General features: G+C 44.5%; 1 protein-coding gene across 1 annotated transcript in view; it reads left to right on the top strand.

Moving 5' to 3' along the window:
- LOC136991347 (obscurin-like) overlaps positions 1-14,820 on the top strand; it is a 139,307-nt gene that overhangs the window by 63,052 nt on the left and 61,435 nt on the right. The window contains 11 exon segments of the mRNA XM_067292214.1: positions 168-434; positions 1,625-1,897; positions 2,349-2,615; positions 4,157-4,423; positions 4,969-5,238; positions 5,984-6,250; positions 6,595-6,861; positions 7,646-7,912; positions 8,624-8,896; positions 11,819-12,085; positions 14,122-14,394. Of these exon segments, the coding sequence (XP_067148315.1) occupies positions 168-434; positions 1,625-1,897; positions 2,349-2,615; positions 4,157-4,423; positions 4,969-5,238; positions 5,984-6,250; positions 6,595-6,861; positions 7,646-7,912; positions 8,624-8,896; positions 11,819-12,085; positions 14,122-14,394 (2,958 nt within the window).

Raw genomic sequence — 14,820 nt, 5'->3', positions numbered from 1 at the left:
CTAGATATACAGAATAAAAAAAATTTTTTTTGTCATTATCACGTAATCACCAAATGCACATTTGTTCTGCAGCTTCAGACCCCAGGTTCCTTGTGCTGAGCTGGGCAGAAGCCACATTCGTACATTCAAGCTAATGGGTTGTGCATTAATTGCTCTCAACTTTGCAGCCATCAAACCTCGGCTGAAGCAACAGCTGAAGAGCGAGCAAGTGGAAATGGGAGGAACGGCCAGGCTGCGCTGTGAGATCACCGTAGGCAAAGCAGCGGTGGAGTGGAGCAAAGATGGAGTCGTGCTTCGCCCAAGTTCCAAGTATGAAATGTGGCAGGACGGCACCCTCCGCGAACTGCGTATCCACCACTTGGAGCCTAGCGACGTCGGAGAGTATTCCTGCAAGGCTGGGGATGAGACAACCTCTGCAAAGCTGACTGTGAAAGGCAAGAGCCGTTTACTGGGGCAAGGGGATTTTCAGTTCAACGTGCTAAGATTTTGCAACATGTTACTGTTGTAATAAATGCACCCAGAGTACAGGAGGGGTATCATGAAGCCATACAAAATCTTATTATGATCAGTGAATAAATGCACTGGTTTGCTTGGGGGCCCGGAGAGGATGAGGCAGCTGTAAGTTTCTGCTCATGTGGCTTTGAACGTTTGCTCGACATCATGTGAGTGATCAGATGGGTCGTCCCCAGCTTCCAGTCACCTGCCAACTGCATCTGGCCCTAATTCATTACAGACAGAGCTGTCTTTCAGACTGGGTCACTAGTGTGGAACAATCACTTCTAGCCACTCTATAGGCTGCTCTATATATTATGGATGCTCTATATACTATGCCCAACTGCACCCCTTTTCACACGTAGGGTGACCTCCGTTGTATAAATCTCTATTGTATTTGCTCAAGTGAGGACTGTGTTTCTTCCCCTTCAGTATTGCCCACGAGATTCAGGGTGTAGCTTCTGCCTCGTTGCAGGCTGTGCGATCTTTGCACAGATCTGCAAGTGCCCAGCTGTGATAGAAGCAGGACGCAAACTGAAATGCAAAAGCCCGTTGCTCCCGCTGACCCTGTTGGCCCTGCTGAGGGCACGGTGCCTCCCTGATACCCAGGCAGACTGGAGCAGCAGCACAGAGTATATGCAGTTCTGTTTGAAAACAGGCAGTGGTGGGGATCAGTTTTGAATGTGTTTAACATAATCTGAAGTGCAAACACAGCAGATTTCCAGATCCTGAACTTGGAAGCTGGTATTCAATCTCTATTCGCCCAATTACAGGATACAGGATTACAAGAAGTAATTAAAAAAATAAATATGGAGCATATTTCTGAGAGAGAGAAAGAAAGAGTGATCCTGAAAGATATTGGCTGTCACTGAAGCCCCTGGCTGAAAGTGGTCACACATCAGAGTTCAAAATATGTAATTTGAGAAGCTGTGATCTCTCCATCCTTGGAGATACTTAAAACTCTGCTGGTTGAGGCCCTGAGCAACCTCCTCTAAGTTGGCCCTGCTTTGAGCAGTGGTTGGATCAGGTGACCTCCAGAGGTCCCTTCCAGCCTATGTTATTTTATAATTCTATGATTTGGTCCACATTTTGGCTTTCGTGGCTTGACTACTGAACCCTGGACTTTTTGCAGAGCCTGACGTGACCATTGTGAGTGGCCTAAAGGACATGGTGGTGTTTGAGGGGGACGACGTGACTTTTCAGTGCCAAGTTTCTCATGAGAACGCAAGGGACGTTGAATGGAAGCTGCAGGATGTTGCTCTGCAAAACAATGAAATGAATGAAATCTCCGTGGAAAAGGGGAAGATTCACACCCTGACGTTAAGGAAGGTGACTGAGCAGGACATTGGGGCTGTTGCTTTCCGAGTGGGACCACACACATCTACAGCAATGCTCACAGTAAAAGGTAAGAGAGAGGAACAGGACTGGAGAGAGTAGGCAGCAATTTGATTTTGCGCGTGCTGGCAGTACAAGGCCCAACCTGTCCATCGTTCACTCCTTGCTAACTCACCGTAGTCGGGTGCTTGTGCTTGAGCTCCAGAGTGATTTGGAGGCAGAAGAAATTCTCAAACGTCCTTCTCCTTCCCTTTTCGAAACTGCTTGCCTGGTCAAAGTCCCCATGCCATCTGAACTAGACAAAATATGTGCAAAATTTTTTATTAGTATTTCCTTAACTTCTAGAAACATCTGCCAATGGCTTTCATTCAAAATCCATTCACTTGTTTTAACCACCCCAGTATCTTACACAGAAGTTAAAGCTTTTTTTTAATACTTAACTGTTCAACTGTAAGTTGCAACTGTAGGGAAGCAAGATATGGGTGACTGTAAATTCACCTCTGCTGTGTTTGTAATTTCAGTGCCACCTCCAGTCTTTAAGGAGAAATTACAGGACACAGAATTGCAGGAAGAAGAAACGGCCATCCTTCACTGTGAGGTCTCCCAGCCTAATGTCGCGGTGGAATGGAAGAAGGGCTCCCAAGTGATTTCCCCAGGCTCCAAGTATGAAATTAGGCAAGAGGGAACAATCCATACTTTAAAAATTTATCATTTAAAACCAGAAGACTCGGGCAAATACATCTGTGATAATGGAAACCAGCAAACAACAGCCACTTTAACTGTTAAAGGTAAGTTGTTTTGTTTTGTTTTTAAGAAAGACTTATTCCACTTTCATAACTTAGTACTAGCGTGTGGATGTTATCTACTGTCCTTGACTTCCGATGAACTTTGCTGACAGACAGCAGCTGAGGATGCAGTCTTTTTGCTTTCAGAAGTTATTTTAAATCCTCTAGTAAGTGTCTTCAGCAATGAACATGGAGAGATGCAGGTGTAATAACTGCTTGCACAGTTCTAGACCCCAGGGGCTTCTGTCTGAGTGACCAGACAGACAATTTTGATCCTTAACCACCTCTGTCCTTTGAGCTGCAGTCCCGCCTGGGCAAATGGTGCTCCAGAGTCCAAGTGCTCAAACTTACCAGGGCACTCAGCTGCAGCTGAGAAGTGAGCCACCAAAGTACTTTCAGTGTCTAGGCTCCTATAAACAGGTGTAACGTGTCAGTTTGTCTGCTTTTAAAAATCCACCCCGATCCAAATACAATGTTAATGTAGCTTTTCCTGAGATAAAAAATCGACTAATGTAAATAGGGGCCATGAAATTAATGTGAAATGCTGTCTTTTAAAATATCCCATGAGGTCTCTCTCGTGAAGGGCTTGTACCTGCCTGCTCTCACACTAGCTCCAGGATCTAGCAGTGCCCGAATATTTGTCCTGTAAGCAGCTGTACTGAGCGTATCTGTCCTTTTGTGTCTCTGTGTGTGGTCCCAGCCATTCCAGCAGTCTTTGTAAAAAAGCTCCAAAACCAGGAAGCCAAGGAAGGCTCTACGGTGACCCTTCATGCTGAACTCTCAAAACATGATGCGCCAGTGAGGTGGAAAAAAGGGTCGGTCTTGCTCCAAGCCAGCAACAAATACGAGATGAAGCAGATGGGCTCTGTTGTAGGGCTACTCATCCACGAGCTACAGCTGAAGGATGCTGGGGACTACGTCTGTGATTCTGGCGATGAGCAAACTATGGCATCCTTGGTGGTGAAAGGTGACAAAAGGCTTTCACTTCACCTTTTTGGTAGCTCTGTGTTAGTTTAAACGTTCCATAATGTACGTTTCAAGGACAGAGTGGCAGAGAGACTGGTCCCGTTCTGTGATGAGGATTTCAGGCACTTGGATGCTTAAGAATCCATACCAGTGACAGCTCCTGCATAAAATGGAACTCATTTCCAGAGATGCTCAGGGTGTGCAGTGCCCAGAGATCAGTGGGGAGCACGAAGTGCTTAGTACTCCTGGAAATCCAGCACTTTCTATCATTGCTTGTTTGGGTTTTAAAGACCTTGTAACTGAGATTTGGAATGGTGCTACAGTTTTACTACATGTACCACTTAGGGCTTTAGCAGCCTTTCTGCTTACTGATACTAAAGATGGTACAGAATTGATTCACTTGGTATGGTCACATGTTATCAATATGTCCCGAAAAAAGATTCATATATTCAGAAGCATAGAGGGAAAAGAGCAAATCAGATTACAACTGTGAAGCAGGATCAAGTTCACATGAGTGAATTGGTGAGATAGAGTCAGCAATGAAACTTAAACATCTTCCTCTGATTATCTTGGTTTAGCTTTGCCGGTGATCTTTACGCAACCCCTGCAGAACCAGCAAGCAGAAGAAGGAGGTACTATCACTCTGAGCTGTGAAATCTCAAAAGCAAATGCCACTGTGCAGTGGAAGAAGGCTGGGACAGTGCTGTGGCCAAGTGACAAATACAAAATGTGCCAAGATGGTTCTGTGGCTGAGCTGACAATTCGCAACTTGAGCAAAGCTGATGCTGGAGAGTACCTGTGCGACACAGGGGACCAGCAAACCACGGCGGCTGTGCTTGTGAAAGGTGGGACTTCAAGCGGGGAAGGGCTGAACAGAGTTTGTTTCCATGGGAGTGGCACACGATTAAGTAATTTGACACCTGGAGTATGTCCTGTGCCCAAACAGAACGATGGGGATTTCAAAGAGATCAGAGTGATTTCAGAGACGTCGGAACCGGGCCTTAAGTCAATGATTCTGTGGTTTAATATTAATATCACCCACTACAAGCTGTTGGCAACGTTTCCACAATATATATATTGCCTTTCAATGCTGTGTATTAGATATTTCTCCTGTGTGCACACAATACAGTATAGCATGCATACTTTATAGACTCTCACATGTAATGTGTATGTGCCTAATGTGTGTATAGGCACACACATTATGCATCTGTAAGTATGCAACATCACAAATTATGCATGCACATAGATATAGTGTTTAGTGCTTTGTGGACATAAGTTCTTTCAGATAATGCAGTATTGTCAAGAATGAGCATAACAAAATGTTTAATCCAGGAAAATAGGAGACATCATTTGAAAGTATTTATCAAACTCTTTTGACCTTTCCATAAAGAACCAGCAGCAACCATAGTGGAGACACTGAAGGACGTCGCTTCATATGAAGGAGAAGATGCAGTCTTTGAATGCAAGCTGTCCCGGGAGACAACTCAGGATGCCCAGTGGTTCCTGGGGGATGTTCCCCTGCAGTCTAATGAAATGAATGAGATCAGAGTTCAAGGGAAGTGTCACACCTTGGTCCTGAGGAAGGTGACACTAGAAGACTGCGGGCCCATCAGTTTCAAAGTCGGGCAGCATACCTCGGGGGCACAGCTAACGGTCAAAGGTGAGCAATCCCCTAGAAAGAAGGGTTTAGGAGGTACTGGTAAGCCCTGCCAATACTGCTTGAGTTACTGGAGAGGTGTACGTGGGAGGAAGGGCCTCTGGAAATCTTGTGTGAGATTCAGATAACTTAACTGAGGCAAGAGTTAGATATTTATGTCTGAGCTCCTGATTTTAAAAGATTGGCCAGAACAATAGCTTATATTGTTTCTTCCTCTCTGATCTGGTTCAAAATGTAGATATGTAGATATAAATTAAATGTAGACATGTAGATACGTAGATATAAATTAATACTGCTTTTCAGTGCTGTATGTGTATAAACAATTCAACATGATACTGTTTGGGTGGTCAGAGGTTCTTCCAAACATTACGTTTCATCGAATCAGTGATGTATTAAATATTTTTACTCTGCATTGGCTTAAAAGCTTACTAAGTCATTAAATCAGGCCCATTCTGATGTCCAGAGAGCCAGCCAGTGATATATATGTGCTGCAGACTAGAAACTGTTACCATGTGGCAGGACTGATCCTGCAGACGTTAGAACAAACTGAAGTGACGCTGGAGTTGCCCTGGCACCTGCATGAGATCTAAATTTGTCCTGGCCTTTCTTCTAGCAACGGAACAAAAAAAAAAATCTGACAATTTGACTGTGACATGTTACGATTTCTTATGGTCACCTGTCAGAGAGCATTTGGGAGTGATGCTGGATTATGCAGCTGCATCACTGTTTGTGTGCTTTTTCCCCGCAGTTGCTCCCGTCACATTTGTAAAGGAGCTCCGCAGCTTGGATCTGCAGGAGGGTGGCACAGCTCACTTGTCCTGTGAGGTCTCCAAGCCTGACATCCCGGTGGAGTGGAAGAAAGGCACGTCTGCAATCCACTCCAGCAAGAAGTGCAGCATCAAGCAGGAGGGGAATGTGCACACACTGGTCATTTACGATTTGAACCGCGAGGACTCAGGGGACTATAGCTGCCATACAGCTGATGGGAAGACCACTGCCAGACTAGAGGTTAAAGGTATGATTTCCTCTTTGCTCAGCAGTTGTGAGACCACAGCTGGAGTACTGTATCCATTTTGGGGGCTCCTCAGTACTAGAAAGACATTGAGGTACTAGAGCGAGTCCGTGGACACCACGCAGTTTGTCAAGGGTGCTGGAGCCCATGTAGTATGAGCAATTCCACCTGGCTTAGACCTAGACATTCCTGCCCCCAGCAGCTGTCCTTCAGGAAAATACAGCAGAATTGTACGTGAACTTCATGAATGCCGTTACCATTTTGGTTCTTAGCAGTACCTTAAAAATAAAACTTTCCTCCACTTTCTGTTTTTGTTTTACACTTTCTTTTCCTCTTTGCACTTCAAGCGGTGCCTGTGCTTTTCAAACACTGGCTGAAGAATGAAGAAGTGGAGGAAGGCCGCACGGCCATGCTGCACTGTGAGCTGACAAAACCTAATGCTCCTGTGGAGTGGAGGAAAGGAGATAAGGTGTTGCAAGCAAGTGACAAGTATGAGATCAGGCAAGAGGGGACATGTGTTGAGCTCTTTATCTATGGTGCTGAGGCTCAGGATGCTGGCGAATACACGTGTGACTCAGGGGATCAGCAGACCTCTGCATCGTTGCAAGTCAAAGGTAAGAAGATGACCCTTGCTTGGGGGCAGAGAAGTTTTGTCTGTGGCTGTCCTCCACAAAGGTGAAATGGAAGCCTTATTACTGCATTATCGTTAATGCTCTGTGCCTGGGAATTACAACAGGACAGGGTTTGATCCACAATCCGTTCTTCAAAGAATCTAGTGTCTTTTAAACCCAGTTCAATTTCTGCAGTTGCGATTTTGATCTCACTGTGAGAGTTGGGAACAAAACTGCAGCTGCTGCTCATGGAGGGTATGTACAAGAGCATTTAGGAAACTTGCCTGCCACCTGATAATAAGAGAGACTGGAGTATTTCTCTATGCTTAGAATGGGCTTTTATATAGTTTTATTAGGTTTATACTAAGAGTACGGTGTCTTTTAACTCAGGCGACAAGATCTTGCTTTTAGACCCTGTGTTGAGCTGTCACAGCCGGTGTTCTGCTCAGAATGAGTGGTTTCAGCAATTAAATGTCCAAACACTGTGATTTGTGCTGTTGTCCCTCTAACTGGTTACACTGAAAATTGTGGGTGTGCGCACATGAAGCCCTTTAGATGGCCTGTGACCCACAGCGATCCTAGATGAAGCAGCAATGGTGTCCCATCACGGTGTCAGCGGCTGATCTCCATGAGCGTTTGGCCGCGGCAGAACTCAAAAGCCCTGCCGCAGACGTGGCGTTCCCAGCGGGCAAGCTGTGGTTCAGAAAGTTGGGACCTGCCAAGCCGGAGGAGTTGCAAGCGTGTCGCTTAGCCCTGAGTCACTGCTGTGTCTGCTTCTCCATTGCAGTGCTACCGGTGCTGTTTAAGGAGGAGCTGAAAAACGTGGAATCCGAAGAAGGGGGAACGGCTGTCCTGCACTGCGAGATCTCCAAGCCGGACGCGCCTGTTGAGTGGAGAAAAGGAGGGACGGTCATTCAGCCCAGTGACAAATATGAGATGAAACTGAAAGGCAGCATCGCTGAGCTAATCATTCACGGCGTGGAGCCTGACGACTGCGGGGATTACGCTTGTAGCACCGGATACGAGATCACCACAGGTTCTGTGTATGTACAAGGTAAGACGAAATGGGATGAAAATGCTCCGACTTCTCTGCCAGAATTTCTCACTCCGGTATCTTTGACAGTAACAGACCAAACTTGTCTCAGGTGGAAACAGCTGAAACTCCATTCTTTTCTCTCCTGATTTCAGGGAAGATGTAAATATTTACATCCATGCTGAGGTTGGACCAGCGTTTATAGGTGAATGCGGTTCAAAGCACTGACCATACTGTGTACAATAGCAGATGGTGCTGTTGAAATACTATTTGTTTGGAGTAACTGTTATGAAAAATACTGAATTTCTTGTTATGATTGATTATGGCTTCAATTGTTGTTGATATTTCTGTTAATCTTTTAAAGCAGTTTAAATAAATACCCCATTTAAATCTTAAGCTAGCTTTCTGCCTGCGACTGCATACAATGTCAATGCAGATGGCTGCGACACACAGGACAGTCAGGTAGGAACTAGTCATGAAATATAGTGTTCTTTCAATGAAACAGTGTTTGCAGACAAACAAACATACTTCATTTGCAAGCGGGTGAAGGATGGAAGGTGTTTTTTAAACCCTTGAAAGAAATGTAAGGTCTTTTTTTCCCCAGAACAAGCATTGCAAATTTAATTTTCCTGGACAACTTGCACTGTCGCTTAGGTTATTTCTGCTGGAAGGAACGTGTGTATGTTTATGCTTTTGTTTTCCTTTGGCGCCTTCTCTTGCTCTGTTATACAGAAGAAGCAGCAGTCATAGTTTCTGATTTAAAGAACACAGACGTCTTTGTGGGTGAGACAGCCACGTTCACCTGCGAGCTCTCACGCCCGGGCGTGAAGAATGTACAGTGGTGGCTTGATGGATCTCCCCTTCACAACAACTTTGTGACAGAAATCTCTGAGCAGGACGGGACAGTCCACACTCTAACCCTAAAGGATGTGGCGTGCCATGACTCAGGCACTGTCACCTTCAGAGCGGGGTCCCTTATATCTTCAGCTAAATTATTAGTCAAAGGTATTTCATTGTGAGAAGACACAAATGGCCACCTCCACAATTGCTCAGTGTGCTAGTGCTTCTGCCTTCCTGGCTACCCTTACTAAATGTCTCCAAAATTCCTCTTTGACACAGCAGTCCTGCAGCCTTCCACCCGTACTCATGTCTTGTAGGTACAACCACATCTGCTTTTTGGATGATGCAGGTGAGGAAAGGTTGCAGGGTCAGGGCTGTTGCTTTCACCTGACATCTCGGTAGAGCTGGACCTATTCAGGAGAAGAGGCTGTGCTTTGGTCACTGTGCAGCTACCTGATTCTCCCACCAAGCTGTTTTTATAATACCACGAAACACATGGCCAGAAGTTCACGTAATTCGCTATTGTGCTGTACCATAGCTTGGATACTGTCACTATATACTAAGCTCAACATATTCCCAAGTCAAGATCTTGGGCTCATGCACTGGTGGCTCCAGAGCTCCTCTGGAAGCCGCTGGTATGACCGCGGAGTAGCACGGTGGCAAAGTGGGCCCCAGCAGTTGATTGCTAATGGTTGAATACTAACAGTTAGCGCTGTGCTGGCAAAGCTTTGTTGTCTGTTGAATGAATATTTTCCTCATTTGGTAAGGGTAGCCACAAACTGCAAATAACACTGAGCTCCAGACTTTATGGTAAAGCAAGTTACTTCACATCCAGTCCTTTTATAGCCATCTGGAAAAGCTGTTATTTTTCAGACCAAAATAGCGCTTATTCCTCACTTGGGAAAGGGATTTGTATATTAGGTTTAGTATGTAAGGAGGCGTAAAGGATGAAATGTTCTCTTTGTTCAGGTCTTCCTCTGTGTTATAATTATTCACCGTAGCATGGATTGTCCACAATGTGGAATTGTAGTCAGGAATTGTTATCTGCTTCCCTGTCAGTCTGATGTGTCCCTTGTTGGACCTTCAGAAAATTTTGCTCTCTGAGGAGAAGAAATGCCAGATCATTTATATCTAATATCAGAATGGTGCAGCAGTGAGACAGTGTGTAAATATGAGAAATCACATGTCCATTTGCCATCAAATTTGACTTCAGTATTTCCAGAGACAGAATCTAGTTCTGAGCGCTGTAGGCAAAGAGCTCCAGTGGATGTAGAAAATAAATTAAAAATAAATGCGCTGTTAGATATTCAGCCAGATAAAGGGCTCCTGAGAAGTTTTAATTTCATAGAATCACAGAATTGTAGAGGTCTAACACCCAAAGCTCATGCTAGTACAAACATGTATGTGGATATATTGTGCTTCTGCTGAAGTAAAGATTTTTTTTTTTTTTAATGTGAACCGAGTCACAGTATTATATGACTCTAACTGGATTAGGATGAGGAAGACCTTTTAAAAAACACCCCAGTTATGGTGCTCTGCTCAATAACACTTGATTTAATAGGAAAGTAAAGCACTAGTGAAATTCTAACTGTGCTTGTATTAACAGTCAATTTCCTGCACTTTACTTTGTCCAGAAATTTAAAGATCCATCCTCAAGCTATGTGTGTTTCAGTCTATCTAGCTGTCTGTGGCTGGTTCTTCATCAGGCAACAGGTCGTCTCTCTTAGTGCCGTGGTTCTAACCCTATTCTCCTGGCGTGCTTATAACGGGATATCTATTCTATGATGACCAAGATCTCATGACAGCTTTTCTTCTTTGGCCTTCACAATGCCGTTGTCCTACAATTGCATCTGTTCGCTGTCCCAGCATGGCTGGGCAGCGGGGGAATGGAGAAGGTTGGAAGAGCTGCCCTCTCCTTCTGACCCCCTTGAGCAGGGGTGAGGATTACAGGCCCCAGTGTACCCCAAGGCCCAGGGTGCTTCCTGTCATGCTGAGGGGGAGAACAGGGCCACCAAGCTCTTAGCTCAGCGGTGGGGCAGTGAGAAAAGGACAGTCTCCTTCTTTTGGAACCAGTGGTGACACTGACTGTGAGGAGCATATTTCTCCATCTTATGGGGATGGTGGTGTAGTCCCCCAATTGCACAGAGATCTTCTTGCTTCTTCAGTCCTTCCTGGAGTCCTTCAGTCTCCAGGATCTGCCATCGATGCCTCCTCTCCATACACACACACGCACACACGCAGGGTGGCAGAGGGAGCCTTAGAGAGCAGGATCAAGCCTTGCAACGAAATGCCGAGAGACGTTTCCCAAGCTATCTTTGCTTCCCAAGGTCTGCCAGTAACATTGGAAATCCCTCAGCCCAATGCACAGAGCTTCAGGAGGAGCATTCCAGACAGATGTCTGATCTGCAGATCAGCTGGTGAAAAGGAAAAGCTTCTTATTTTTCCCAAACCTATGCCTCTGGCAGAGGGCTAATTAAAAGAGCAAGTACCTCCTCCCTGTGCAGTGCCCTTCCTTGTTAGAGCTGTCCAGGAGCTTTGCTCCGCATGCTGCTGTGAGTGGGCTCTCCGCTGGAGCTTGCCTTTTCAAGCCCCTTCCCCCAGTCCCACTGAACAATGCTGATGTCTTTCTTTTGCCCAAATCAGTCAGGGCAGCCCATCATCCACTGCGCTCCTCCATCTCAGACTTGCGCTCTTGAAATGTTCTGGGAAGCAGAAGTGTTTCACATCCAGCACTGCTTAGGCTAGAGAGTCTCACCAGGGCCGAGAGGAAAACGAATGATGGCAGGAGTGCCAGCAGATGTTCTGCACAGAAGTTCGTGGTCAGGACTGTTAAAGTGCAGGCCTTAACTGCTGCTGGTCCATTTTCCGGTGTGCTAGTTACATTCTAATGCACCAGTTTTGCTTTATCCTGCTTGCTGCTGACCCAAGCAAAGACTAAACCGCTAATCCCTGGTGTGCCCGGTCGGCTTCTTGCTTGCACTCTCCCTCGGCCTGCTTCCTCCAACTCTGTACTTGTCAAAAATCTCCAGGTTGCTATTTCCTTGAGGATCCGCTAATGCATGTCCCTCCTGACGTGTTGGTTGACAGATCCAACCATTGAAGTGGTCAGTCCCATGCAGGATATAACTGTTGATGAAGATGGCACAGCAGAGTTCATATGCCAATATTCTAGGCCAGTGCATGCCATATGGAAGAAAAATGATCAGGAAATACATGCAGATGGGCAGCGAGTCCTTATCGTGCAGGACTGGAATGTAAGCATGCTAAAAATTAAACCTACGGTACCAGAAGACACTGGCATCTATTCTTGTGAAGCTGAAGGCACTAAAGTGGTGGCTGCACTTGATGTTCAAGGTGAGGTCTTCCAGACAAAGAGGAAGACTATCATGGGTCCCAAATATAAAAGGTGGAAAAAATCATGGAAGCGTCTCACAATAAGCGACACGTCAGAACCCGTTCTTTGGTGTTCGCTCCAGTATTGATAGCAGTGCTAAAAATGGATGGGAGTTAATGGGAACTGAATGGGAAACTGCGACACTTCACAGAAGCTTAGTTCTAATTAATGCTCGCTTATTATATCGATTATGTATCATACCTCCTCTCCGATGAACCGCATTTGGCTCCATCCTCAGTGCGATGGGATGTCTGCTGAGTTACTGTGATATCGCAGATATAATGTTGGTCCAAAGGAATAGTGAGAATACTTTTTGCTGTTACAGAGTGGTTTTTACATGCACTGCACTTTAAAACCAGTCACTAATGGAGAGAGGGGAATTTAATGTTATTTTCAGTTATTGTCAACTGCAGCTAATCTAGTTCGGTATTTTACTTATTTCAAACACTGATCACTCAGGAAATACCTTCCTACTTGTAAACAGCATTTGTGAGGGCCCCAGAAACAGCAAGTAAAAAAATAACAATAGTTATATATTTTATACGGGTGTCTAATAATTTACTTCTGATGTCTGCATAAGGAATTTTTGTTTTCAGTCACCAGGTGAACTAATATGATCAGCAGTCATAGTGGTTCTGGTCTGATTTCTGAATTATCATGGTTTGTTAGGCAAAATTGTTCTTTCTGCCTAATTAATTGTGAGTGTAGGAGCAGAGTATTATTTATTATAGTATTTTGTACTTTGATAAGCGCCTTCCATTTTAGGAATTAAAAACAGCTAGCAGATATTAATGAGTATAATCCAAAAGAGGAGATAGGATCCACTTTTTATGCATAGGGAAACTAGGACTCAGAAAGTACTCGAAGAAACAGCTTGGATTGATCCTAACATACTTTATACATTCTGCAAGGGGTTGAAAAACCTTTATTGTTCTCCCTAAGTATTATAAAATATGGAAATCTTTTTAGTAACTCATACATTTTTTTTATTTTTTATTTTTATTTTTTGCTAGGGAATAGTTCAGCATTAATTTTCTATGTTTCAAACAGTTCCAGACAGTGGTTGTAGAGATCCTGAGCAGGACTATCTCCGAGTGTTGGTTTATATTATCGATCATGACCATTTTATGGTGTTTGTGTCAGTTATATTTATATGCACATAATCTGTGCATGTGCTTGGTGTGGCACAAATTTTATCCAGGTGCAGCAGCCCACATTTAGTTGTGCCCCAGGCTGATTGCTTATGTACAAATGCCAACCAATGCATGCAATTGCAGTGACTGTGCATGTTTCTGGCCACACGATTCGCCTCACACGTGCAGGAGAAAATAAACCTAATATATTGTCATAAGGCTTTTGTAATAATTCAGAAAATAGAGTTTACATAGATGTTGATTTTTCATGTGTTTCCTAGAAGCGGACTGGCGAAATGGTTTGTTAACTTAGTTGGCAGTCCCTATAGCTTTGCCAGCTGTAATATTCTCTTGATGCGTTTATTTTGCATGAAAGGTAGGAAGAATTTATCATAAGCTGTCAGTTGATTCAAATTTCCCCAGTTAGTTACGATGTTAATTGTGCCTGCCTGGGAGACCTGAGGGAAATGTTTCCTGTTTGGGGACGGAAGGAATCTGATTATGTCCCCGTACTATCACTTCCTATTGAATATTGGCTTGATTCATATAAACACCAACGTTTTTTTTCTTGATTCATAAAGACAGAAGTCAGGTTTCTGGAGGAAGCCTAGATGAAACGCTAGAGCTTCTAGAGGTTTTTCATTATTTTTAAGCTACCTCACAACTGAAAACGGTTTTGAATATAGCACTGTGTTAGAGCGTGGTTGAAATTAGCAGCTAAAGCCGCAAGCATACTTTATCACATCCATATCCTTTCCATCAGCTTTCCAGCAATGGGAATCAGCAGTGCTCCAAGGCTTGTCAATATTCAGCTATGCATAGCCACACAATTAATATTGTTGATGGTTCTCCTTCTCCACTAGCCAAGAACAGCATCGTCCAGGGCCTGGAGAATGTGGAAGCAGTGGAAGGAGGTGAAGCCCTCTTTGAATGCTACCTTTCCAAACCCGAGTGCTACAATTACAACTGGCTGATCGATGATGAGCCTGCCAAAACTACAGAAAACACGGAGATGGTTTACTTTGAAAATGGGCGCAGGCATCTTCTCTTGCTGAAGAACCTAACTCCCCAGGACAGCTGCCGGGTGACTTTTATGTGCAGTGACGCAGTGACCTCCGCCTTCCTGACTGTGAAAGGTAACGGAAGCGGTCTTATGGGGAATCCTAAATTTTTGATTTGTAAGGGCAAATGACCCGGAGAAATGCGATGAGTGGCAGAGAGGAAAAGCTGCATAAGCTGCTTGCTTCATACCCAACTTCTAATTCTCAACCAATGAATGAATGGTGGCTTATATTTTCCTTTTTTCTTATTGTTCTTTTTGTCACGACCCGGATATAAAGAGCATCATTTAGCAATGAGTTAGAAGCATATGACTGTCTTACAATAGTGGTGGAGTTGACTTTTCTAGGAACTTACGTTGACTAAGAGAAGCAGCACTCTGCGTTTTTCTCGGCTCTTGACTAGAGACGAATCCTTCTCGGATGTGCTGATAGCTTCTTGTGTCTGCCTCTCATTTGCATTCCCATCTTTCTGACTTGCCATATGTGCAAGCATTACATATC

This window comes from Apteryx mantelli, chromosome 2, assembly GCF_036417845.1.
Source record: "Apteryx mantelli isolate bAptMan1 chromosome 2, bAptMan1.hap1, whole genome shotgun sequence".
Taxonomy (NCBI): Eukaryota; Metazoa; Chordata; class Aves; order Apterygiformes; family Apterygidae; genus Apteryx; species Apteryx mantelli.
Note: the sequence above shows the minus strand (reverse complement) of the source record. Positions and strands in the feature narration are given on the sequence as shown.